The 26,092-nt window shown below is 58.7% G+C and overlaps 4 protein-coding genes across 4 annotated transcripts; all 4 read left to right on the forward strand.

Annotated features, from left to right (window-relative positions):
- Positions 1–16: 16 nt before the first annotated feature.
- FOXRED1 (FAD dependent oxidoreductase domain containing 1) lies at positions 17–2,974 on the forward strand. Its single transcript, XM_015884250.3, has 11 exons — positions 17–144; positions 689–921; positions 995–1,105; positions 1,176–1,294; positions 1,372–1,466; positions 1,540–1,641; positions 1,710–1,780; positions 1,874–2,028; positions 2,109–2,238; positions 2,494–2,598; positions 2,686–2,974. The coding sequence occupies exons 1-11, from the start codon at positions 33–35 to the stop codon at positions 2,938–2,940; spliced, it is 1,488 nt and encodes a 495-aa protein (XP_015739736.2). The 5' UTR covers positions 17–32; the 3' UTR covers positions 2,941–2,974.
- A 601-nt stretch (positions 2,975–3,575) lies between these two features.
- Positions 3,576–7,387, forward strand: EI24 (EI24 autophagy associated transmembrane protein). Its single transcript, XM_015884055.3, has 11 exons — positions 3,576–3,649; positions 3,877–4,009; positions 4,850–4,995; positions 5,186–5,246; positions 5,454–5,520; positions 5,669–5,793; positions 5,940–6,059; positions 6,139–6,250; positions 6,451–6,562; positions 6,728–6,802; positions 7,050–7,387. The coding sequence occupies exons 2-11, from the start codon at positions 3,968–3,970 to the stop codon at positions 7,207–7,209; spliced, it is 1,020 nt and encodes a 339-aa protein (XP_015739541.1). The 5' UTR covers positions 3,576–3,649; positions 3,877–3,967; the 3' UTR covers positions 7,210–7,387.
- A 959-nt stretch (positions 7,388–8,346) lies between these two features.
- STT3A (STT3 oligosaccharyltransferase complex catalytic subunit A) lies at positions 8,347–14,201 on the forward strand. The gene is made up of 19 exons (XM_015884050.2): positions 8,347–8,410; positions 9,422–9,506; positions 9,608–9,731; positions 9,888–9,948; positions 10,095–10,216; positions 10,352–10,497; positions 10,597–10,687; positions 10,768–10,874; positions 11,050–11,214; positions 11,618–11,798; positions 11,926–12,081; positions 12,203–12,294; positions 12,481–12,636; positions 12,751–12,939; positions 13,012–13,128; positions 13,199–13,301; positions 13,370–13,558; positions 13,756–13,871; positions 13,943–14,201. Exons 3-19 carry the CDS (start codon positions 9,644–9,646, stop codon positions 13,979–13,981), a joined length of 2,118 nt encoding a protein of 705 aa, XP_015739536.1. The 5' UTR covers positions 8,347–8,410; positions 9,422–9,506; positions 9,608–9,643; the 3' UTR covers positions 13,982–14,201.
- Positions 14,202–14,289: 88 nt separating this feature from the next.
- On the forward strand, positions 14,290–17,482 carry CHEK1 (checkpoint kinase 1). The gene is made up of 12 exons (XM_015884052.3): positions 14,290–14,417; positions 14,590–14,813; positions 14,888–14,952; positions 15,098–15,167; positions 15,245–15,433; positions 15,612–15,716; positions 15,785–15,880; positions 15,965–16,073; positions 16,192–16,369; positions 16,807–16,938; positions 17,010–17,111; positions 17,239–17,482. Exons 1-12 carry the CDS (start codon positions 14,353–14,355, stop codon positions 17,332–17,334), a joined length of 1,431 nt encoding a protein of 476 aa, XP_015739538.2. The 5' UTR covers positions 14,290–14,352; the 3' UTR covers positions 17,335–17,482.
- Positions 17,483–26,092: the final 8,610 nt, after the last annotated feature.

Consider the following 26,092-nt stretch of genomic DNA (forward strand, 5'->3'; position numbering starts at 1 on the left):
GCGGGGCCTGGAAGGGGGCGGGGCCTGGCGGCATGTGGAGGGTTGTGAGGGGGGGGAGAGGGGTGAGGGGGGTCCGGAGTAATGGGGGGAAACGGGGCAGGGGTCTGAGAACGGGAACGGAGAGATGGACAGATGGATTCAGGGGTGAGAGTGGGGACATGGGGGATATGGGGGGATAAGGGGGGTATGGGGAGGGTAAAGGGGGTCTGGGGGGATATAGGGGGACATAGGGGGTCTGGGGGGTAAAGGGAGTATGGGGGGATAAGGGGGGTTTGGGGGATATAGAGGGTATGGGGGGATAAGGGGGGTCTGCAGGGGTAAAGGGGGTCTGGGGGATAAGGGGGACTTGGGGTGAGAATGGGGGTCTGGGGGGTAAAGGGGGTCTGGGAGATAAAGGGGCTATGGGAGGCAAAGGGGGTCTGGGGGGTAGAGGGGGTCTGGGGGGGTAAAGGCTGCTCGGTGTGTCCCAGTGCTGGAGGACTCAGGGGCTGTGGGGGGATCTGGGGGGATCCGGGTGTATGTGTGGCAGCCCAGGGGTTGTGCATGGGAAGGGGGGGGTCTCCGAGGGCTCCTATGTTGTGCAGGGGGGTGGGAGGGCTGTGGGGTCCAGCAGAGCTCAGCGGTTCGGGTGAGACCCTGTGAGTGCAGCTGTGGGTCTCCCTCTGCATCCCCCCCCCTGTTCCCGCAGAGCTGGGCCCGGCGCTGTCCCGCCTGGCACAGACACTTCGTGGCCACCTGCCGGACTCGGGGGGGCCGTGGAGCCCCACGCAGCCCTACCACAACAGCCCCCCGCCCCCCGAGCAGGCCGACGTGGTGGTGGCGGGGGGCGGCGTGCTGGGCTGGTCGGTGGCCTATTGGCTGAAGAAGCTGGAGAACAGGCGGCACGGCATGAGGGTGGTGGTGGTGGAGCGGGACCCCACGGTGAGACCCTAAAATGGGGGGGGCTGGCAGGGTCGTGCCGCCCCTTGGCATCGCTTTGACACCCCCCCCATAGTATTCCCAGGCTTCCACCGTGCTGTCTGTGGGCGGCATCCGGCAGCAGTTCTCCCTGCGTGAAAACATCCGCCTGTCTCTGCACTCCGCTGCCTTCCTGCGCACTATCAATGTGAGTCTGGGCCGTGGGTCTCACCGAGGGGTCTCATCACTCCCTCCTTACTGTGCTCTTTCCCCCTCAGGAACATCTGTGGGTGCCCAACGAGCCCCCCATTGACCTTCAGTTCCAGCCCTCGGGGTATCTCTTCTTGGCGTCTGAGCGTGGTGCTGCCACCCTGGAGGCTGGGGTCAAGGTGCAGAGGTGATATGGACGCCCCAGATCCCCACCCCCCCTAAAAGGGACACTCAATGGGGACACCCCCCTTCCCTTGTCAACAGGGAGGAGGGTGCCCAGGTGGTGCTGCTGTCCCCTGATCAACTGAAGGCCAAGTTCCCATGGATAAACACAGAGGATGTGGCCGTGGCGTCCTATGGTAGGGGACGTGGTGTTGGTGGGGACACCCTGTGTGTCACCGTGTGTGTCACTGTGTGTATGTGCCTCCATAGGGCTGGAGAACGAGGGCTGGTTTGACCCTTGGTCCCTCCTCACCGCCTTCCGAAGGAAAGCCATGTCCCTGGGCGTCTACAGCTGCGTCGGGGAGGTGACATGTGAGTGCTGGGCGCTGTGCCACCACCCGTGGACATGGGGACGGCCTCACTCACCGTGTCACTTCCAGCTTTTGTGACGGACACAGCAGACAACACTCCTGGCATGCCGCGAGGGGTCGGCCGTGTGAAATACGTCAATGTGAGCGTGCCCCTGTGCCACCACGTCCTGCTGGTACCGCAATGTGGGACCGCATGGGAGCCTGACCCCAATACAACGCCCTCCATGTCCCAGGTGCGCCTCCCCGACAGCCCGGAGCAGCAGCCCGTCTCCTGTGCCATCGTGGTGGCCGCTGCCGGAGCCTGGATCGGGAAACTGCTGGACTCAGCCACAGCCGGACTGCGGGGCAGCCTCCCCCTGAGCCCCATCCCCATAGAGCCCCGCAAGAGGTCAGGGACCGGGTCTGGGCACTGTGAGCCCCAAAGAGGATTTCAGTGCCATGGGGTGGGACACGGCCACGTCCCCACAGGTACGTCTATGTGTGGCACTGCCCCAACGGGCCGGGCCTGGAGACACCATTCCTCATTGACACGTCGGGAGCCTATTTTCGACGTGAAGGCATCGCTGGCAACTACCTGGGGAGCATGAGCCCACCGGAGGTGTGTCCCCAGGGATCACAGTGTGCTGGGGACCCCAATGATGTCCATGATGGTCACAGTGTGCTGGGGACCCCAATGATGTCCATGATGGTCACAGTGTGCTGGGGACCCCAATGATGTCCATGATGGTCACAGTGTGCTGGGGACCCCAATGATGTCCATGATGGTCACAACATGCTGGGCACCCTAATGATGTCTATAATGGTCTGGTGACCCTAATGATGTCCATGATGGTCACCTCATGTTGCTGTGCAGGGCCGTGAGCCGGACACAGGGAACCTGGACGTGGATCACGGTTTCTTCGATGAGGAGGTGTGGCCGCGCCTGGCGCACCGCGTGCCGGCCTTCCAGTCCCTGAAGGTACGGCCCCCACCCGCATCCAGCCCCACATCCAGCCCCACACGTGGGCTCGGTGCTGCCGGTCGCTGACCCCGCAATACCGGGCAGGTGAAGAGCTCGTGGGCCGGATACTACGACTACAACAGCTTCGACCAGAACGGGGTGCTGGGGCCGCACCCGCAGCTGCAGAACGTCTTTGTGCTGGGGGGGTTCAGCGGGCACGGCCTGCAGCAATCCCCCGCTGCGGGCAGAGCCGCGGCCGAGCTGCTGCTGTACGGAACCTGCACGGCCGTGGATGTCAGCAGGATGGCGCCGGGCCGGCTGTGGGGCAACGAGCCGCTGCTGGAGGCGGCCATTGTGTGAATAGCGGCACCGGGAATAAACGGCCGGTGTGGGCTGTGTGTGTGTGAGCGGGTCGTGATTGTGCGTGGAGCCCAACGGGGGCCTTTAGAACGTACGGTGTCCTGCAGCCCGACATGCCCCATCACCTCCCGGTTCATCCCTGTATCCCATCCCATTATCCCATCCCATTATCCCATCCCTGTATCCCATCTCTGTATCCCATCTCTGTATCCCATCCCATTATCCCATCCCATTATCCCATCCCTGTATCCCATCTCTGTATCCCATCTCTGTATCCCATCCCATTATCCCATCCCATTATCCCATCCCTGTATCCCATCTCTGTATCCCATCTCTGTATCCCATCCCATTATCCCATCCCATTATCCCATCCCGTTATCCCATCCCGTTATCCCATCCCTGTATCCCATCCCATTATCCCATCCCATTATCCCATCCCTGTATCCCATCCCTGTATCCCATCCCATTATCCCATCCCATTATCCCATCCCGTTCCCCCATATCCCCGTGCCCCATTGACACTCATTGTAGTGGCGCCCCCTGGCGGTCTCTCTCTCTCTCTCTCTCTCTCTCTCTCTCTCTCACTGTCCGTGTTGTTGCTCGGTCTCAGCGCTGTGTGCGCCTGCTCGCTGCGCATGCGCAGATCGCGTTGGCCGTGCCGGCGCAGTGTGCTGCGGGAGCGGCCCCGGCCCGGCGGGTCGGACCGGAGGTAAATGGGGTCAGCGAGGGGAGCGGGGGCGATGCGGGACGGATAGAACCGGGTCGGGTCGGGTCGGGTCGGTTCGGTTCTGTTCTGGGCCGGCCGTGCGGCTCCGAGCCGCCATTCTGTGCATAGCGGTGCCTGTGGGCCCGGCGGCGCTTTGGGCCTCGCTCGGTTCCGGCTCGGTTCGGTCCAGGCCCGTCGGTACCGACCCGCTGTTCCGTGTGCTCCCATAGGCCCCATCGTTTCCCGTCCGTCCATGATGCCCCAGCCCCGGGCCCGGCCGTTCCCCCGTCCGTGCAGCTGATGGTGTCGGGGTGATGCGGGATGGCGGACGGCGTCAGGACCTTCCTGCAGGACCTGGTCAGGGTGAGTCGGTGTGAGCACACCGCGCCGCCGCACCCAGCTCCATAGAAAACACATTGAAAACAGTGTGTGACACCGACAGATGGATCGTTGTATAGGAGAGCACAGGGCCTGAGTACAGCTCAAAGCACAACCTGCATCGTGTCCCTGCGGCACAGCTGGCACTAAAGGCCAGAAATGCCATTGGGAATCATTCAGGTGCTCCCTGGAGCCTTGTACGGATGTGAGAGTTTGTGGGGTTTTATTTGTGCAGGAATAAGCTTCAGGTTCATACAGTGACACCACGTGGACTTTGCACGTTCTATGTATTCTGTACAATTACCTTTTATTGGCCTTAGAAATGCTGGCAGGGGAAGACGTGCACCGTGCCAGGCAGAAGAAATGGGCTGTGAGATCTCCATGGCTTCTGCCAGGGTTATAAATAGAGGAGATTTATGAGACATCACACCTTTCAAGGAGGGGTAAAAACAGCAAAGCTTTCCAGTGCTGTTCCTAAAGATGCTGGAACATGATTCAGGTCAGCAGGCCATAGAAAATAGTGTCACTGATCCGAATCTTTGGCCTTCCAGCTGGGACTGGGGCTGACATTCACCTGTCTGTAGGAAGGGGTGATGCAGATGTGGTCTGCTCCCTTGTGTCTCCCCCCAGATCCCTTCCCTGCTCACCTGAGGGTTGGCCAACCTCAGCTGGGACTGTGGGATGAGTGAGGGCAGTGCTGCAAATCCACCTTCATGCATTGGTTTGCATTTATGTCCCTTTCCATAATGGGGAGCAGCCCGTGTCAGCCGTGTCCCACTCCTCCCCGCTCTGGGCATGGCTGACGTGCTGTGTTCATGTCCACAGGGAATCAAGGATTCCATCTGGGGCATCTGCACCATCTCCAAGCTGGACGCCCGGATCCAGCAGAAAAGGGAAGAGCAGAAGCGGAGGAGAGCAAACAGTGCACATGCCCAGCGGAGGTTTCATATGGAAGAGAGGAAGCAAGAGAAGTGAGTATGGAGCCTTAGGAGTCACAAATCAGGTAGTTTGCTTGTCTTTGAGTCTGTTGAGAGCAAGGAGAGAGAAGCAGAGGGAGAGCTCTATGTACATCAGTGTGTAAAATGTGAGACCGAACCAGCTGCCATTTGTCCTCGCTCAGGAGCTGTGTCTCTCATTCACTTCTCTCCTGTTGCTTTCCAGTGAACCCCGGATAGTGAGCCGGATATTTCAGTGTTGTGCCTGGAATGGAGGCGTATTCTGGGTAAGTGGGAATTTGGGGTGTTTTCTGTGTTCAAGTGCTGTCTGTTTGCCACATGATGTGGCTTTGGGGCCATGGCACCTTCAGAGGGGTTTATGCTAAAAGTTTATGAGATGTGTTGGGATTTCACTACGCCAGGTGGGAGAATGGAGCACAAGAAGCAAATGTGCAAAGCCTCACCATGAACCCTTGTTGTTTCTTCCCCTCTAGCTTAGTCTCTTCTTGTTCTACCGAGTATTTATACCTGCACTTCAGTCAGTCACAGCTCAGATCATCGGTAAGTGCTTCCCTGTCTGTGTATTAAGGGGCACTGAGTACAAAGGCAAAGCTGTGATTAATTGTTTAGTAGAAAATCAGACAGGTGGGTAATTCTGCTGACAGACTGAGGAGGTTCCTGATGTGCTGCTTTCTGCCCATTTCCAAAGGTGACCCTTCCTTACATGGCGATGTCTGGTCTTGGCTGGAGTTTATTCTCACCTCCATTTTCAGTGCCCTCTGGGTCCTTCCCCTGTTTGTGCTCAGTAAAGTTGTCAATGCCATCTGGTTTCAGGTAGGTGACAGGAACGTGGGCTCTCATACAAATGATAGGTGGGGCAAACTTCCAGGATTAGAGAATGTGAAATCCCATCCTGGAACATCCTGGTGTTCTTAGTGGCTGTCAGCTGAGCTGTTTGTCGCTCCCTTTTCCCTGTGCAGGACATTGCAGACCTCGCATTTGAAGTTTCTGGCAGAAAGCCGCACCCCTTCCCCAGCGTCAGTAAAATCATTGCTGACATGTTGTTCAACCTCCTGCTGCAGGCACTGTTCCTCATCCAGGTGAGCTCACAGCCCTGGGGTGGTGACAGTTGCTGTTTGCTGCTTCCAGCCCTCCCTCACCTGCTCTTTTCTCCCGCAGGGGATGATAGTGAGTCTGTTCCCCATCGATATCATTGGCCAGCTGATCAGCCTCCTGCACATGTCACTGCTCTATTCTCTCTACTGTTTTGAGTACCGCTGGTTTAACAAAGGTGAGTGCTGCCTCCTGCAAGTCAGGCCTCTGTACCCAAGTGCTGTCTGATATCAGCACTGATATCAGGCCCAAGGGACTGTGTATGTGGCAGAGCAGCCTCTTGGCCGTTCTGCACCATCTGACAGGAGTCAGCATAGTGAAGGTCTTTCCCCAGTGTGCCAACTCAGGGGGTTTCTTGGGGGGTTTTGTCCTCACCAGGAATTGAAATGCACCAACGGTTGTCCAACATTGAGAGAAACTGGCCCTATTACTTCGGATTTGGCTTACCACTGGCTTTCCTCACCGCAATGCAGTCCTCCTACATCATCAGGTGAGTCTTCGGGAGGGCAGGTTGTTGTCTGGGAGGAGCAGGCCGCACTAATGCCCCTTTCCCAACTTCTGTCCTCCTTTACATCAGATCAATGTCCCCTCCCCCTGTGAGGGTGCACTTCATTCACACAGAACTTTCAGCAAACCCTTTTTGTTCTCCTTCCAGTGGCTGCCTCTTCTCCATCCTTTTCCCTCTGTTCATCATCAGCGCCAACGAAGCGAAGACACCTGGCAAAACATAGTAAGTATTGACCTGGGGATGCTCCGTGGTGGTGGTAGATCTGGGACAAATGTGCTGAACAGAAACAGCACAGAGAGAACAGGCCCCCAGCACTGGGTTGGTGAGGTGGGAATAGCAGGGCTGGGCTCTCTGTACCCATTAAATTCCCCTTAGCCATAAAGACATGACAAATGCTGTGAGGGCTCTTTGGACACAGGGCACCACGTTGGTGCGGCATCACTGAGCTCACACCTCTGTTCCCTTCCAGCCACTTCCAGCTCCGTCTCTTCTCCCTGGTGGTTTTCCTCAGCAACAGACTCTTCCACAAGACCGTTTACCTTCAGTCCACTCTGAGCAGCTCCTCCGCAGACCGGCTGCTCTCTCCGCAGCCATCTCCTGCCAAACACAAGGCTGCTCCGGGGCACTGAGCCGCAGCCCAGAGGGGGACGAGCTGCAGCCTCAGGGCTGGAAACATCCTGGGGAAACACAGCACCCAGCGTGTGAGGCTCAGTGTGTCCCAGCACCCAGAGCCCCCCCGGGTGTTTCACGTCCCCGCTGTGAGTTTGGGCAAAGCCTGGATTTTTAACACCTTTGTGAGATACAAAAGCCAGGTTCCCGTGCTTGTTTTATAGCGTGTCCCAGCCCTTCCCTCGCAGTTTTGTACTCCGTGTGCCATCTCCCCAGCTGTGGGTTCCCGTGTCCCCTTTATATCCATCCCATGGTGGATCTCAGGTCGGGTTTATAGTCCTGTCCAGCCCCAGCTCTGCTCCTATTGCAGCCCCACGATGAGCGGCACCTGCAGGGCTCCGCGCTGCACGGGGAGCCGGCTCCACAGCGCGGTACCGGCTGGTACCGGGTGGTCCCGGGTTGGGTCCCATGTTCGGTACCGGGTCTCTTTGGTTTATCTGCCCATTGAGGTTCAGCTGAGCCCGGCGGTACCGGCGCTGTCCCGTCCCTGCAGTTCCCGCTGTGTCCACACGGTGGCGCTGTGTATCGGTGGCGCTGCTCGCCCTGCAGTTCCGCCCCTGTCCACACGGTGGCGCTGTTTGTGGCGCTGTCGGTTCCGCTCGGTCCCGGTTGGTTCCGGTCGGTCCCGGTTGTTCCCGGTGTCACCGAACCGCCCCATTTCTGGACTGTTTTCACACTGAGATGTTAAATGGAACAAAAACAACCGAACATCCCGCTGTGTGTGCCCGCCGTCCCGCGTTCGGAGCGTTATGGGGATCGTTATTGGGGTGTCTCGTTGTTTTGGGCTGAATTCCGCTGATATCGGCGCTATCTCCGTTATCTCCGTTATCTCCGTTATCTCCGTCTCGTGGTTCCGGTCCGTCTCGCCCACGTGGCGCGCCCCGCCCCGCCCGCTTCCGGCCACGTGACCGGCCCCGCCCCCCGGGGCTCCGAGCCCGGACGGACACGTCACTGCTCGCTCTTTGCCGGCCCCGCCCACCGCGCGCTCAGCCAATCGGAGCGCTCCGTGGGGGTCCCGCCCTCCGCTTTCCGCGCAATGAGCGGCGGGGATGTTTGAGTGGCGTCGCGTCGGACCAATGGGAAGGCGGCGGGGCGGTGAGGCGGGCTGGGGCAGCTGCACGGGGTGGATGGACGGGCCGCGGGGACGGGAACGGAACCGAGGTGACGGACGGGACCGAACCGAACCGGGGGGAAACGAGGGATGGGAACCGGGAATGGGCCGGGATGGGGCTGAGCTGGGAGGAGCGCGGCATGGGGGGCGGGGTGGGGTGTGGGGAGGGGCGGCCGTGGGGCTGGGGGGGCAATGGGTGTCAATGGGTGTCTATGGGTGTCTATGGGTGTCAGTGGGTGCCAATAGGTATCAATGGGCAGCAATAGATGTCAATGGGCACCTATAGGTATCAATGGACATCAGTGGGTGTCAATGGGCATCAGTGGGTGTCTATGGGTGTCAGTGGGTCTCAATGGGTCTCAGTGGGTGTCAGTGGGCACCTATAGGTGTCAGTGGGTGTCAATAGGCACCAATGGGTGTCCGTGGGTGTCAATGGGCAGCCATGGGCTCAGGGCTCAGGGCTGTTCCTGCCTTCAGCCCTTACTGCTGCTGAATCTCCCTTATTTCCCCTGAGGGAGCCCAGGAATGACTCCAGCTCTGAGCTGTTTCCATGTCACTGCTATTGGCTGCAGGTCACAATCTCTGCTGCTCACACCACCGTTCCCAGGTGCTCGGTGTCGTTTCTAAATCTCAGCCTGTCCAAATAACTCCCTGCTGGCCTTAACACAGAGATACGGGCCGGGCCTTTATCAGCCCATTCTGGGACTCAGCCTGCAGGACTTTGTGTTGGCTTCTGTGTGTTTTTCCAGTGTGAGTGGGCAGCAGAGCGTTCCTAAAGCTTCAGGCTGTTTGCAGAGCGTGAAGCCGTCCATCTCTGCCTGCACTTTCACTTCCTTGCTACCTCACATCTGTTTTTTCCTCCGCCCAAGGAGGTCGGATCAAACAGCTCCATCACACAGTGCTACAGGAGCTGTGCAGATCTGTGTTAGGAATCCTGCATTTCACATCGGCAGTTTGCAGCCTCTGTGGGCTCGTTGTTCATCTCTTGTAGCTCAATCAAGGGAAACCAGCCTTGGTTCTTCAGCTGCTGAAAGCTCAGGGTTGTCTTGTTTTGCACACAGACAAACACACACATCTGCCCCAAGGAAGTTCTGCTCGCTGTGAAAGAAGTTGAAGCCTCAGCCAAGATTTGGGCCGACTGATCAGGTGAAGCTCTGGGGGATCCAGGCTCAAGGAGGGGAGGGAGGCAGCAGATGCACGGCAGGGCCCAGCCCCACTCTCTGATCATCCCCATCTCTCGTCTTTAGGTTTCCAGGTGTCTGTTCCCTGCCTTTGATGTGACAATGACCAAGCTGGGCTTCCTCCGGCTCTCCTATGAGAAGCAGGACACGCTGCTCAAGCTCCTCATCCTGTCCATGGCAGCTGTGCTGTGTAAGTCTGCATGCAGGACCCAGGAACTGCCTCCTCCTTCAGTTCTTCCTTAGGTCGCCAAGCTCCCATCTGTCCTTGAAGTGTGACCCAAGTGCACACTGTTATTCATTCAGCACTGGCTCCTTTGAAAACTCATTCTTCTCTTTGTGTTTACAGCTTTTTCCACGAGACTCTTTTCTGTCTTAAGATTTGAAAGTGTCATCCATGAATTTGACCCGTAAGTGTCTTCCCCCCACGCTGTGTGTTTTCCTCCTTGGGATCAGTGGATGTTGGCTGCTGTTTGCTGGGCTGTGTTTGCTCCCAGCAGTCTGTGAGCAGTTGTCATTCCTGTGTGTGGACACAGAGGTGCTGGTGTTGTTGCAGGTACTTTAACTACCGCACAACTCGCTTCCTGGCAGAGGAAGGCTTCTACAAATTCCACAACTGGTTTGATGACCGAGCGTGGTACCCCTTGGGCAGGATTATTGGTGGAACCATTTATCCAGGTAGGCCAGCAGGCTGTGGCTGTGCTAGAACATAGATTTGGGAGGGCAGCAGCTCCCATCTGTTCCATCCTTCTCACCTTTTTGATTGCCCTGCTCCAATTGCAACCCACTGACGGTGCCACATCCATCCCACAGGGCTGATGATCACCTCGGCAGCCATCTACCACGTGCTGCACTTCTTCCACATCACCATCGACATCCGCAACGTCTGCGTCTTCCTGGCGCCCCTCTTCTCCTCCTTCACCACCATTGTGACTTACCACCTCACCAAAGAACTCAAGGTATGGGGAGGACCATCTCAGTTTTATTCTTTTGAGGCGTATCTGTGCATGCAGAGCTGTGACCTGATGGTTCTCTTGCCCTCTGGTTGTGCTCCCCAGGACGCAGGCGCAGGGCTCCTTGCTGCTGCCATGATTGCAGTTGTGCCTGGGTACATCTCTCGTTCTGTTGCTGGATCCTACGATAATGAAGGTGAGTTTTTATATATGTGGTTATGCTGACATTCAGGGTGATGTGAGCTTCCTCTGACCTCGCTGTGTCTCTCTGCCCAGGTATTGCCATTTTCTGCATGCTGCTCACTTACTACATGTGGATCAAGGCTGTGAAAACTGGCTCTATCTATTGGGCGGCGATGTGTGCTCTTGCCTATTTCTACATGGTGAGCATTCCTTGTCCTGGCACCCAGATATGTGATAAATCCGGGCTTCTGGGGCTGTTAATGATGCCCTGTTTGGGGAGAGCACATGATCCCAGGAAAACAGGACTTGCTGTTGGACCCCACCGTGCAGTCTGTCCAGCCCCGGAATTGGTGTTTTTCACTTCTCTTTTGCCAGGTCTCCTCATGGGGTGGCTACGTCTTCCTGATCAACTTAATCCCGCTGCACGTCCTTGTGCTGATGCTGACTGGCCGCTTCTCACACAGGATCTATGTTGCCTACTGCACTGTGTACTGCCTGGGGACGATCCTCTCAATGCAGATCTCCTTTGTTGGCTTTCAGGTGAGGCCTTCCAGCACTGCTTGTCTGTCAAGAAGCCTTGGAAGTTCCATTTTTCTGTGAAGGAAACACTTGGCACACATCTCCATAAAGTAGGGAGTGCAGCATTTAAAGGGAAGCAGTTGCTCCTTTGTCACCTTTAGTGTCCTGCTATTGGGAATACAGGTTTTGTGGGCTTGGAAGCTTCACTTGGAGATCTTGCAGCAAGGAATGCTCTCAGAGTTCATTTTTCATGTGCATTCCTATCAGAATTAAGGCCGATGTGAAATTCCTCATGTCCACGGGGAGGGATTGGCTTCCATTGACTTCAGCAAGTCGTGGCCTTAGCACTGATTTTGCTGAGGTCTTTTTGGAGTGACTCAGCTGCCGTTTCCTTGTGTCTGATCACACTCTCCCCTGCTTGCAGCCTGTCCTCTCCTCAGAGCACATGGCTGCCCTGGGCGTCTTTGGCTTGTGCCAGATCCACGCCTTTGTGGACTACCTCCGCAGCAAGCTGAACCCGCAGCAGTTTGAAGTGCTCTTCAGGAGCGTCATCTCCCTGGTTGGCTTTGTCCTCCTGACAGTTGGGGCTGTGCTGATGCTCACAGGTAGCTCCATTAACAGTGATCCCATTCATGCTGATGTTGCTCAGCATGTTTCACTGCTGGCTTTGCCTCTTTCCCTGTTGGCACTGCTGGCTTTGCTGCGACTGACGCTGATTTTCTCCTCTCCTAGGGAAAATCTCCCCATGGACGGGGCGTTTCTACTCCCTGCTGGATCCTTCCTATGCCAAGAACAACATTCCCATCATTGCCTCTGTCTCAGAGCACCAGCCCACCACCTGGTCCTCCTATTACTTTGACCTGCAGCTCCTTGTGTTCATGTTCCCAGGTGAGACCCTCGGTCGGTCTCTGGGTTTATTCCATCCTTGCAGCGTGCTGCTTGTCTCCAACAGATGGATTTTCTTTCAGGCTCAGGCCAACCTCACCTGTTTCTCTTTCCTTTGTTGCAGTTGGTCTCTATTACTGCTTCAGCAATCTCTCAGATGCCCGCATTTTTATCATCATGTACGGTGTGACCTCCATGTACTTCTCTGCTGTGATGGTGAGGGCTGCTCGGGTTGGTGTGATGTTGTGGGGCTGTGCAGGATGATGAGATGGTCTTAACAAAGCCAACTTCCTTTTTGTTCTGAACTTGCTGGTAATGGCTTTGAACTGAACGAGGGCAGGTTTAGGTTGGATGTTAGGAAGTTCACCTGGCAGGCTCTGATGGCTGTGCTGTCACCTGCAGGTGCGGCTGATGCTGGTGCTGGCCCCAGTGATGTGCATCCTTTCCGGCATCGGCGTTTCTCAGGTGTTGTCCACCTACATGAAGAACCTGGACATCAGCCGGCCAGACAAGAAGAGCAAAAAGCAGCAGGACTCCACCTACCCCATCAAAAATGAAGTGAGCGCTGGGGCAGCCCATGACCGTGGGGAGGAGGAGAGTTGTTGCTCCTGGTGGGGATGGTGAGGGAGGTGCTCTGTCCTCTCCTGCAGTGACACCAGTTTGCATCCGCAGGTTGCCAGCGGCATGATCCTGGTGATGGCTTTCTTCCTCATCACATACACCTTCCACTCCACCTGGGTGACCAGCGAGGCGTACTCATCGCCCTCCATCGTGCTGTCTGCACGTGGTGGGGACGGCAGCAGGATCATCTTCGATGACTTCAGGGAGGCCTACTACTGGCTGCGGCACAACACGCCGGAGGTAACCGCGCTCCCAGCACGGCGGGTGCCAGCAGCCATCTGAGCACTGACGGTGTGTTGTGTTTGGCTGCAGGACGCCAAGGTGATGTCGTGGTGGGACTACGGCTACCAGATCACTGCCATGGCCAACCGCACCATCCTGGTGGACAACAACACCTGGAACAACACACACATCTCCCGCGTTGGGCAGGTAGGTGCTCCCGCTGTGTGCCCATGGTTCTGGGGCACTGCGGCACCTCACAGCTGTGGGTCCCCTGCAGGCGATGGCATCAACAGAGGAGAAAGCCTACGAGATCATGAGGGAGCTGGACGTCAGCTACGTGCTGGTGATATTTGGCGGCCTCACCGGCTATTCATCTGATGGTAAGAGCCCGCAGCACCCTGCGTCCCCCCTGTACACCATTATACACCATACACCCCGTCCCTTGCAGACATCAATAAGTTCCTATGGATGGTTCGCATCGGCGGCAGCACGGACACGGGGCGGCACATCAAGGAGCACGACTACTACACCCCGACGGGCGAGTTCCGCGTCGACCGCGAGGGATCCCCAGTGCTGCTCAACTGCCTGATGTACAAGATGTGCTACTACCGCTTCGGGCAGGTCTACACCGAGGCCAGTGCGTGTCATACCCTGTGTCCCACACCATGTCCCGTTATCCATGGGGCTGTGTCCCGTTATCCATGGGGCTGTGTCCCGTTATCCATGGGGCTGTGTCCCGTTATCCATGGGGCTGTGTCCTGTTATCCATGGGGCTGTGTCCTGCTATCCATGGGGCTGTGCTGGCACATACAGCATCACTTTGTGTCCCTGCAGAGCGGCCGCCCGGCTATGACCGTGTTCGCAATGCTGAGATCGGGAACAAGGACTTTGAGCTGGACGTGCTGGAGGAGGCGTACACCACAGAGCACTGGCTGGTCCGGATATACAAAGTACGGGGCTGGGCTGTGTGTGCATTGGGTGAGCATTGGATGCTGTTGCTCACTGTTCTCCTCTGTTGCAGGTGAAGGACTTGGACAACCGCGGGCTGTCACGGACGTAGATCTGAGCGCTGCCCCGACCTTTGTTATGGAGCTGAGATGTTGGGGGGGGGCTGTTGTTTTGGGTTGTTTTCTCGTCGTTTTGGTTCACTGTTTTTATACCATTGAGTGCTGGGATATGGGACGGCCCCCCCTGCTGCGTGCGGGGGGTTTTATAGCACAGAGCGGCAAAAATCGGGAATCACGGCGTTACCGGGTTTGATTAAAGGGGAATGACCGGGATCCGTGTGTCCGCCCCCGGTTCTGTCCCGTTCGGTTCCGGTCTCGTGTCCGGTGGGCGGGGCTGGGGGCGGGGCTTCGCTGTGCGCGCGCAGTGAGAGGCGTGACAACGTGGCGCCGGCGGGAACCGTGTTTGTGTGCGGGTCGGTGCGTGATGGCGGTGCCGTTCGTGGAGGACTGGGACCTGGTGCAGACACTGGGGGAAGGAGCCTACGGGGAGTGAGTGCGGGGTAAAGGGGCTGAATGGAGGATGGGCCCGGAGCAGCGCGGAGCGGCCGGGCCGTGCGGCCCCGCACCCCGTGCACGGTGCCGGGCTGTTGCGTGGTGTTTGTGCCCCGGCTGCACGCACACCTTGCAATGCACCCAGCCCTTTGCACGCCGTGCACCGCAGGGTGCAGCTGGCCGTGAACCGCCGCACCGAGGAGGCCGTGGCCGTGAAGATCGTGGACATGAAGCGCGCTGCAGACTGCCCCGAGAACATCAAGAAGGAGATTTGCATCAACAAGATGCTCAACCACGACAACGTCGTCAAGTTCTACGGGCACCGGCGCGAGGGCGCCACGCAGTACCTGTTCCTGGAGTACTGCAGTGGTGGAGAGCTCTTCGACCGCATCGGTGGGTGGCAATGCAAGAGCAGGAGCTCCGGGCTGGAGCTGCAGCCCTGCCCTCACTGCTCGATGTTATTGCAGAGCCCGACATTGGGATGCCGGAGCCGGATGCACAGCGCTTCTTCCAGCAGCTGATTGCGGGTGTGGTGAGTGCTGCAGGACGGCATTGCACTGCATTGCTCCCAGCTGCCTGCACTGCACTGCATTGCATTGCATTGCTCCCAGCTGCCTGCATTGCATTGCATTGCATTGCTCCCAGCTGCCTGCAATGACCCCATCACCCCCCTGTAGGTGTATCTGCACAGCATGGGCATCACGCACCGTGATCTGAAGCCAGAGAACCTGCTGCTGGATGATCGAGGTGTGCCCCCCCCGCCACAGCCCCCTGCTGTGTTCCACCACCTTTAACTTGACCCTTCCTGCCGGTTCCCCCCCCAGACAACCTGAAAATCTCCGATTTCGGCCTGGCCACCGTCTTCAAGCACAACGGGCGCGAGCGGCTGCTGAACAAGATGTGTGGGACGCTGCCCTACGTGGCCCCCGAGCTGCTGCGGCGCCCCGAGTTCCGTGCTGAGCCTGTGGACGTGTGGGCCTGCGGCGTGGTGCTGACTGCCATGCTGGCAGGAGGTGGGTATGGGGGGTGTGAGCTGTGGGGTGTATGTGGGGTGCATAGGGGAGGTTGCAGTGGGTGCTTTGCATGGCACAGCGCAGTACTGCATGCACATCGCATCCTTTTGGAGGCAGATGGGCAATGCATTGTTCCTGCCCCCTGTGCCAATCTCTTGTGCCGCCCCCTGTCCCTCAGAGCTGCCCTGGGATCAGCCCAGCGACAGCTGCCAGGAGTACAGCGACTGGAAGGAGAGGAAGACCTACCTGTCACCATGGAGGAAGATCGACTCGGCACCGTTAGGTACGCAGCTGGAGGCAGCGGTGCCCCCCACCGCCCCACAGCTCCGACCTGCACCCCATTCCCCACAGCGCTGCTGCACAAGATCCTGACCGAGAGCCCCACGGCGCGAATCACCATCCCCGACATCAAGAAGGACCGCTGGTACTGCCGGCCCCTCAAGAAGGGTGAGGGCTGGGTGAGGGCCGTGGGGCACAGCTCGTTTCCTGCCCGTGCTGTGCACAGTGTGGGCTCTGTGCTGTGTTTTGCAGGCACGAAGCGCAGCCGCGTGTCCTCAGGTGGCGTCACCGAGTCCCCAGGAGCCCTCCCCAAACACATCCGCTCCGACACGGACTTCTCTCCTGTGAAGAGCGCCCTGGGGTGAGCGGGCTGCAATGCACCTCCCTGCTGCAATGCACCTCCCTGCTGCAATGCACCTCCCCATAGAGGCACAGTCCTCGCATCCATCCCTTTTGCAATCTCATCCCTTGCCTTGCAGGGAGGACAAGGTGAGCTACTCCACGTCGCAGCCTGAGCCCGGCACCGGTGGCACGTTGTGGGACGGCAGCACGGGCAGCATCGACCGCCTGGTGCAGGGCATCAGCTTCTCACAGCCTGCCTGCCCCGAGCACATGCTGCTCAACAGCCAGCTGCTGGGCACGCCGGGCTCCTCACAGGTGAGCTCCCTTAGGATCTGCTGTGCATCTCCTGGCATTGCAACCTTTTGGGTGCAGCTTTGCAGTATTTCTAAGGGGCTGCTTTGCAATGCTGGGGGTGCCATCCTGCAGCGTTTATAGTGTCACATTGATTACGCTTGGGATGCGACTTGGCAATGTTTGCAGTGCTGGGGATGCAGGTTTGTGGTGCATTTTGGCAGGCCTGGGGGTGCTATTTCGCACTGTTCTGCAGCACTAACATGCAGCTGGCGATGTTTGCCACACGGGGGTGCAACTTGCTAATGTTGCACAAAGACGTGCAGTACCAGGGACACAACTTGGTGCACCTTCACTCGGGGCTGCATGGGCCACTTTGTGTGCACACAGTGGGGCTGAGGTGTGGGATATGGGCACAGCGCTGCAGCTTTGCAGCCTTCCCGATGCTCTCCGTGCTGCAGAGCCCCTGGCAGCGCCTGGTGAGGAGGATGACGCGCTTCTTCACCAAGCTGGACGCCGACGGCTCCTACCGCAGCCTGAGGGACGTGTGTGAGAAGATGGGCTACGGCTGGAAGCAGAGCTGCACCAACCAGGTGGGGCTGGACCTGGGGGGGTGGGTGCAGGGATGGGGCTGAGCCCCCCTGACATTGCTGCGCTCCCACAGGTCACCATCTCCACCACGGACCGGAGGAACAACAAGCTGATCTTCAAGGTGAACCTGCTGGAGATGGAGAGCAGGATCCTGGTGGATTTCCGCCTCTCCAAGGTGGGCGCTGGGATGGGGGGCGCAGTGGGGTGCGGGGCAGTGCATGGGGGGGAAGGGGGGTGCAAATGGGGTCGCTGGGACGTGGCACTGACTGTCATGGGGTGCACTGACCAATGTCCCCCCGCAGGGCGACGGGTTGGAGTTCAAGAGGCATTTCCTGAAAATCAAAGGCAAACTGAGCGACGTGGTCAGCACGCAGAAGGTGTGGCTGCCCCCACCCTGACCCCCCCCCCCCCTCCCTCCTCCTCCTCCTCCTCACCCCCGCAGAGCTGTGCCCCGCAGTGCAGTGCCATGGGGTCGGGCAGTGCCATGGGGTCAGCCCGGCTCTGTGCCCGCTGCGGCTTTTATGGGTTCAATAAAGTGGGATCTGAGCTCTGTGCCATGTTGGGTGCTGTGGGTGCGGGTGGGAGCAGACTCGGCCCCGTGTCCTGCAGCTCCGTTCACTCTGGAACCGACTGATGGTGCAGAGTTTCCTTTGAGCTCAGTGGCCCCACACAGCCCCATCCACAGCCCGGAGCTGTGGGGGCAGCTCAGGGTCTTTCCCCCCTCCTTGCCCTCTCTCAGGGCGGCAGCTGCCCCACTCCCAGCCTCTAATTGCTTTTCACAGCGCTAACAAGCCCGGAGCTGCCAGGGGTTGTTAGCGCTGGAGCGAGAGGAGTGCAGGGATTAACCCGGGGCGGCACCCCCCTCCCCAACCCAAAAGAGCATCCCCCAGACCCCACCCCAAGGTGCTCATCCCACCACTCAGCCCTGAACCCACTGCTCCCACTGCTGGCATCAGTAACTGAGTTGGAAAAAGCCTCTTTCCCTTATTTTCCCCATTTTCCAGTGCCCCCCCCCAACTTCGGCCGAGCAATTAACGGGGCCTTTCGGGGTTCTTTAATTGCGTATTTATTTTGCAGCCGGGAGCGAGACCCCGGCAGCGGGCGAGGGGCAGCAGGAAGACGCCGCCCCGACCCCATGTGCTTTTCAGCCGGGATTAAGCAGCGTTAATTGTCCCGGAGATCACAGATTGCAGCCGGGGATAATTAGGCTGAACGCGGGGTTTTCTGGTTCACTCCCCCAGCGGCTCCCGGTGGGCACAGATTGGGGTCTGCAGGCAGAAAGGAGCTTTGGGGGCACCCTGAGAGTGAGGATTGTGGGGCTGGGAGCTGGGGGCTGTTGTGTAGAACAGCACAACTTGTTGCAGCAGTGGGAAGTCGGTCCCGTTTGCAGTAAAGGTTTCTCTTCAAGGGGAAAAACCATCCTTTGCTTCATCCCCTACAGCATTTTGCTTTGCTGCCCACCCCAGCTTGGGTCATAAACTGCTCATTTTGGGGGTCACAGGGGTATCCTGTGGGTTTGAGCATGGAGCATTGCTATGGGCGATTGTAGTAAGCCTTTAGTAACCATATAATAACCCTATAGAAAGCCTTTTATCCCTTATCCAGGGCTCTTACATAAGGTACAGATGGAGGATGCAGGATTTAGGATGCAGGACATGGGATCTGGTAGGTTCAGGATCTGGTGTGCAGGGCTGGGAAAGGGAAATTAGGGTACAGGTATAACATATGGGGGCAGAAAGCAAATTTTGGGCTGCAGGATGAGGTAAATGGGATGCAGATGCAGAGTGGGATGCAGCAGCAGAAGCCACGTGGAGGATGGAGGTGCAGGACGGCAGGTGCAGGACGTGGGGCAGTGGGTGCAGAAGCAGGATTTGGGATGCAGATGTGAGGTGGAGGCGCAGGACAGGGGATGCTCCATCCCCAGGAGCCCCAGCCCATGTGGGGCCAGGAGATGGGAAATGCCAGTTCCCAATGACCAGGGATTGCTTCGTGCCATGTGCCCAGCCCGGGATTTCCCTGCTTGTCCCCATCTGGGCAGCAGAGCCCGGCCACATCTGCCCACCAGATGTGATGGGGCCGTGCCTCGGGGGGGTGGGAACCTCCCTGCTCCCCCTGCTCCATTGCTGAGATGGGCTGCGTGCAGCACGAGGTGCAGGGCTGCGGATGGAGGGGCTGGGAGGGATGTGGGGCGCAGCGTGGGGCTGGGGATGGAGATCCAGAATGGGGCACACAGGTTTGTGCAGCACGGGGGGGTTTGCACGGATAAAAGCTGCCAAGATCCCCCTAAAACAGGTCGGCCCCGCAGCTGTGGGCGGGAGAGGGAGGAAAAAGCAAAATGCTTGAAAAAGGTGAAAGCCTCCCAAACGCTGAGGTCATTTCTTGGCGAGGAAGTGGGCTCAGCTCGAAGTGCCTCCAGGTCTATTTAATATCAGCAGACACATTCCTGGGCAGGGCGGGGAGAGCGCGCACCCCACGGCGGCCCCCAGTGCCCCAAAACCCCCCCACAGCCCCGGGACAGCACTGAGCAATGGCAGCAAGAGCTCAGCAATGGGACAGATGCCCCCGGGGAGGTGGGAAATGAAACTCTGAGTGGGGTTTTGGGGTCTGGGGGGGAAAATTGCCCATGGAGCCCCCGATGTGCAGGGTCTGCTGTGCTGCAGGGAGCAAAAAGGGGAAACCCCATTAAGATAATGCATCCCACAGCCGCCCTGCAGAGCTGCTGCCATCACACGCGTCCTGAGGGCTGTGGTGACGGCGGTGTTTATTTTGCTAAACCTCACAGACCCGTAATGGGGGGGGGTTAAAAGGCTGAAACAAAACAAGGCCAAAGAGATGGAAGTGCAGCTGGAAAACGAAGCTGGGGCTGCGTGTGCAGAGCAGGTGGGGATGCCCTGAATCAAGGTGCAGTCAGTGACACAGATGCTCTGCTGGGGATGAGGAGCATTGTGGGCTCTATTGCAGCACATGGGGATGCTCGTAGTGCACAGGAAAGCTTGCATCGTGCAGGGATGTGTGTGGCATGCAGCGCTCTGCAGGTCCCATCAGTGTTAGCAGCAGTTTTGCAGCCTTGCCCCTTCCTTGTGCCTCAGTTTCCCCTCCCTGAGATCAAGCACAGCGCTGGAGCTGGCTCCCCCTTTCTCAGCATGGCAGCACTCAGGGGCTGCTGCTCTCCAGATGTGATAAGGAGGTTTGGCTGAGGATTGAGAAGTGGAGGGGGAAAAAAAAAAGGATAAAAAAAAAAATCGTAAAGCAGAGCAAAGCAAATTCCTTGGCAAATCAAAGCACGGAGCGTGCAGAGCTCAGAGCATCCGTCCTGATAAGGGGAGAGGTGGCTGCGGGAGGGGGAGGCGGCGCTGGGAGCCACCCATGGATGGGGATGGGGATGGGGAAGGAATGGAGGCTGTGCCTCAGTTTCCCCACACCATCAATGCTATGAAGGGTTAAAGCTCAGTGGGTAAAATACCTTGGAGGGGTTAAACAGGGCGATTTTTCTGCTGGGTTTTATCCAAAACATATGTTTTTGCCACTATTCGAGTTATCTGGGATATTTCCTGCGTGTTTGCTCCTATGGCAACCGGCCCAGCATGAAAGACCTATTTACTGGGCCCTGGGATAAGGCAGGGCCATATGTTGTCAATTTGGAAGGCTCCTTCCCCTCCGATCTGTCTCCAGCCCCCGGCACAGCTCGGGGTGTGAGGGGCGTCCAGGGAGAGGAGCTGGGTGGGGGTGGGATGAGCAGGATGGGATGGAGGTTCATCGGGGCGAGATGGAGATGAGGTTCCTTCAGCATCACTTTGAGGTTCCTTCAGCAGCTACGGATGGACACAAGCAACCTGTAACGTTGGGGTAAGATCCTTCAGGGAGGTAGAGATGGGTGCACGTAACCTGCAGCACTGGTTTGGTGTCCATGAAGGGACACAAGGATGGATGCATGCAAGATACAGCATTGGCTGGAAATCCTTCATGGGTTGGGGATGGGGACAAGTGACCAATGGACACCAATACCCTCAGACATTGGTTTGATGTTTATCTGAGGGCTGAGGGTTGACATAAGTAACCTACATCACTGTTCTGAGGTCCTTCAGGAGCAAAAGATGGAGCCAAGGGGCCTTCAGCATCAGTCTGAGGTCCATTGGGGATACAGGGATGGAGACAAGCAACCCACATCACTGCTCTGAGGGCTGCCCAAGAGACCGGGATGGGGATGGGGACAATGCAGGTCTGGGGTGTCACCGGGAGGCTCAGCTGGAAGCAGGGCTGGTGCCAAACAAGCTGCCATCCATCGCAGACACCCCAAGAGCCCCAGCACTGCCTGGCACCGCTCTGTGCCCTCCTGGGCAGCTGCAGCCAGGCAGGACCAGGCGCAGTGTGGGACGGTGGATCTGCAGAACCATCGACTCCCACGGAGCTATTTCTGATGGAAAAGCCCAAATCAATGATGGATTTTTGTCCTCCCCCACGTCTTACAGCAGTGACCCCTCCGCCCTCCCACCGCCCGGCGCTGCCTCGCCGTGTTTCTTTTTAACACACACACAAAAATAAAGGCTCGGGGCCAAAATAAACCTTCTGTGTGAAAACGTGCGTTTGGGTCAAAAAGCCACTTTTCACTGGGAAAAAAAAAGAAAAAAAGAAAAGAAAAGAAAACCCTTTAAGTGAACGGCTGGCAGAGCTCCGAGGGAGATTCAGTGTCCTGGAATATGGTTTGCAGAGCGATGCAATGGGGGGAAGGATGGAGGAACAGAACGAGCCCCCAGCACAGAGCAGGAGCGGAGCTGCTCCCCGCACACCCAGCCCCGCACACCCCGCGCTGTTGGCAGCTCGGAGCTTGGCCAAGGCTGGAGATGCCCCCGGGGGGGCGGCGCTCCCTCACTCAGCTCATCCCCTTCCAACAAACTGCCTCCCCCCCCCCAGAGCTGGCTGCGGAGATGAGGAAATTGCCTCCTTTCTCGTTTCCCCAACCCCGGAGGAGACAAGCGATCGTTTGAAGGCGGCTCTTCATTTCCTGCCCCGCTCTTCAAAGCGCTGATGGCCGACGGGGGGGGGGGGGGAAGCTCCCCCCGCAGCATCGCACGTGGCTGCGGGTCCCCGGGCGACGGCGGGTCCGGCGGAGCAGCGCTCGGTGCCAAGGCAAACATTGGCTCCAGGAGGAGTTTTGTCTCTTGCTTTTATTCCTAAAAAACACGGGGTTTTTTTGCTCACTTTTTGAGGAAAGCGGGTTTTGCTTTGTTTCCATCCCGGCTCTGTTTCTGCAGCAGGACCCCAGGGCAGGTGCAAAGGGGTTTTCAGATGCTCGGCTTTCACCCTCACTCCTGATGGGCTGTAGGAGATCCCCCTGTGCCCCCCCAGCACCCCCCACATCTCCCATCCGCTCCGTGCCTCCCCTTCCCCACTTGTTGAGCTCCATCAGCCGATGCCACCCAAAACCACCTCCACCAATGAAGAGCCCATGGACCACCCCAAGCAGGAGGAGACCCCTACATGGAGACCCCCACATGGAGACCCCCACATGGAGACCCATTGCAGCCCCGGGGCTGCCTGTGATGCATTGGGCAGCAAAGCCCAGATAAATCCTGTGGCAGCAGCGCTGAGAGCAGCTGTGTTTTTATAGGCACAGGGATGTGGCTGATAGGGTTTTACCGCTACCACGGAAGCTGTTCACACGTAAATGTTACACGAAGGTTTTACAGACCTTTCTGACCCTGATATTGACCTTAATGTGGCTAAAGAGGACTTGGAAAGGTGATGCGTTTTGGACCAAAAGCTCTCACTGGCACATGGGGACATTAGGACCAGGTGGGGTAAAAGTGACAAGGACCAGGATCCACGCAGGGCGCTGTGGACCAGGCCAGGGCAACACGGAGCATCTCCCCCCCTCAGCCTCCCCTGCTGACCCCCCAGCTGCCGCCCCCTACCCCCCCAGTCCCATCCCGGCCCTCGATGCCCCGATGACGCCGCCGTGGGGCCGCGCAGCTCCCGCGGAGTGGGATCGAGGAGGGCTGGAGCGCGGGGCTCCGCGGGCTCAATGATGGGGCCTCGCTCCCACGAGTGCATGAAAGGCCCCCTGTCCAAACGGCATTAGACGCGCTGCGAAGGCTCATTCCCGATCGGTCACGCTCCGAGGCGCAGCTGCAGCCCCCGGCCGAGGGAGCCGAGGATGCTCCGGGGCTTTGTTTGGGCAGCTCCGCTCCCGGGAACCGTGACAGGACGATCGGATTACGGAGCAGCCGGAGAAAAGTCGCCCTCGCTGTGAGCCGAGGGGGGAACGCAGCCCCCGGCCCCGCTGAACGCGGCGATACCTGCCCGGTGCCATCGGGATCGGTCGCGGTGCGGGGAACAAAGCCGAGCCCACAATGCCGGGGTGGGTCGGGTAACAGCCCCGTTAATGATCGGCTCGCCCGCTGCCCTTCTGCTGGATGGGGGTGTAGTACGGCCCGTGGGGAGGGGTGAGAAGGGGTCAGTGCGGAACAGAGACCCCCAGGAGCAGATGGATCGCGTGTCCCAGCCGCCCCCGTGTCCCATGTTTTGGGATACCGGCATCGTGCGATGCAAGAGCCGAACCCCAGGAGGGTGCAGGGAGGGCAACGCTGGGCCAGGAGGAAACCAGCCCTGAGGAAGCTGAGCAACAGGAAAAGGTGACAGCAGCACAACCCACAGCTGAGTCAGCAGCAAGAGGGACAGCGCCGAGATCGGGCCGCCCAAAGCCACCCGAACCTGGAGGGAACCCACAGGGGTTGGTGGGTCACGGCCTTTCTGCCCCCACGGGCTGGTTATGAACCCGCCGCCAGACAAAGCCAGCAGCCCTTAGCGGAGCCCAATGCACCATTTGCATCTTTGCAGAAGGGATTAGCGGAGCCCCGTTGTCCGGGTGTCACTCGGCGCCTTTGAAAGCAGATGACTTCATCCGCTTTCATGGCCCTGCCGCCTTCCAGTAATTAGATTTGCTCCCGACGACGGCAGCGGGGGTGAGGACGCCGGCCAAGTTTTGCTCCCCTTTCTCCAGCAGTTCGGCTGTGGGGCCGGTGACGGTCCCGCTGTACGAGACCCCAAAACCTCCTCGGGTCCCTGCTCGGCATCAGCCCGAGCTGCAGCAGCAGCGTCACCTCCGGAGCTGCCGGGTCACCGTGAGGGTCCGGGCTGGGAATGGCTCTGCCCGGGGACGGCCCTAAAATCCCCCCCTGGCCCCACCGGGGTTAATTCATTTAGCGCCCCGCTAACGGGCGTAGCTTGTCCCAGCGCCGGTCCCTAATGAGCAGCTCATTTGAATCCATGCAAAGTACCAGGGAGCATGGAGACATGCTAATTAAAGTGACTGCCGCTCCGTAATTAAGCAGCAATTCCCCCCCCCCAAAAAGGGCTTTCTCATGCAAATACCGCCTGCGTTGGGTGATGTAAGGGCTGCGGCTGCAGCTGGGTCTCCCTAATGGGCTCAGGGGGCACCGATGTGGCAAAGCAGAAGAAAAGGAGCAAATCTCCCCGTTCCCCGCCGTAAGCTCCTCCTGCGGGGGCTGCCGGGGGCACGGCGGCACGCGGCGAACTCACCGGGCCGCTTCCGAGCTCAGCCCCGCACTTCCCTGTTGTTTTTCCCCCGCAAAGAGTCATTATCCGCACTGGATGCTGAGAGCCCCGCTCCGTTTGCTTTGCAAATCCTGGCGTGAGCGCAGCGTGACGAAGCGCATCTGGTTTTTATACGAGTGGGAAATGCTTTCTAATAATCTCTGCCACAGCTTAAATAATGGGAACCTGGAGGCAGCCAGGCGGGCCGGGCCGACCCAATGGCACCAAGGGGTGAAACAACGGTGTCCACCTCCAGCGCCAGCTCAGGTTGCTCCCAGCGCTTACCCTGCTCCTGGGGCTGGGGAGGCTTTTGTTAGAGCCATTGAATTTGAGGGCTGCTCTAGAAGGGCTGCCTTCCATTGGGGCCATCGTCCATTGGGGCCATCTCCCACCATGGCCACCTTCCATCACAGCCACCTTCCACTGGGGACATCTCCCTTTGGGGACACCTTCCACCTTCTGTCCCATCCATCTGCTACCAGGACCATCTTCATCCCCTTCATTGAGCCCTCCAGTCCCCCAGAAATGAGATTGAGCCCATGGCATCTCTGCCCCCAAAGCCCCGTGGTGGCACCAGGCTCCTCCCACACTCCCAACCCACGGCCACGCTCCAGCTCCGTCCCGTGGAGCAGATGACAGCCTGGGCTGTCCCGGTGTCCCGGTGTCCCGGTGTCCCTGCCCACTCGTGTAAGCTGCGTTCCTCCCCGCTGTGGGGACACCGAATGCTCTTCCTCATTTCTCCCTTTTCGCACTTGTGGAAATAATGACGTCCTGCAGGAAACCTCCGCAGGGACAAAATTAGGGCTGGTAAACACCGGGTGGCGGAGCCGGGTTTGCCCAAAGCCCTGCAGACTGAGAGGCCTTTTCATGGGGAGCCCTTGGTGGGCACCGGTCCCTTCCCCACGCAGCCTCAACCATGAGCACAACTGGGCCAGGAGGGACCAGAGCCGGGGCTGGGGAGCGGGGAGGAGCCGGGACGCCCCAGTGCAGGGTTTAATGCCAAAGATTCGGTGTAATGCCGGGCAATTTAGCGAGCTGTTAATATTAAATTACGCTGCAAATGATGGGAGCTTCCCGAATGCTTAATGTGATCTTCTTGTGGTTTTCGTCTGGACTCGCTCCAAGCCCAGATAAACCCACTTTTGTTGGTTTTAGCGCTGTCTGCCCAAGCTGGGGCTCTTTTCCCCGCTGTTATCAGCCGGAGGATCGTGCACAGACCGTGTGTGCAGCGCTGCAGCCCCGAGCTCTGCAGAGGCTCCATGTTCCCCCGTCTCCTGCCCGGCCCCGCTCAGCTCCGCGCCCTGCGCCGCTTTAGGGGCTGCCGGGGCAGCAGGGGGACACAGCGGGTGTGCGAGCAGCCTCGGTGTGAGCAGCGCTTTGCACGGAGCCGTGCGGGTCATGTTTGCACGGGGGAAGTTTGCACAGCGCTCAGGCATTTTGCACGCATGTTTCATGCATGTTTCATGCAAACAAACTCTCGCACGGGGCGCAGCGCGTGGGGCGCTTTGTGGGTGCAACCATCGCACTCGGGAACGCGCTGCCCACGGGTCACCCCACGCGGACACGCGGGGCCGGAGCTCGCTCAGGTGACGCGCACCCGGT

This window comes from Coturnix japonica, chromosome 34, assembly GCF_054131305.1.
Source record: "Coturnix japonica strain WE chromosome 34, WE-NBRP24, whole genome shotgun sequence".
Lineage (NCBI taxonomy): Eukaryota > Metazoa > Chordata > Aves > Galliformes > Phasianidae > Coturnix > Coturnix japonica.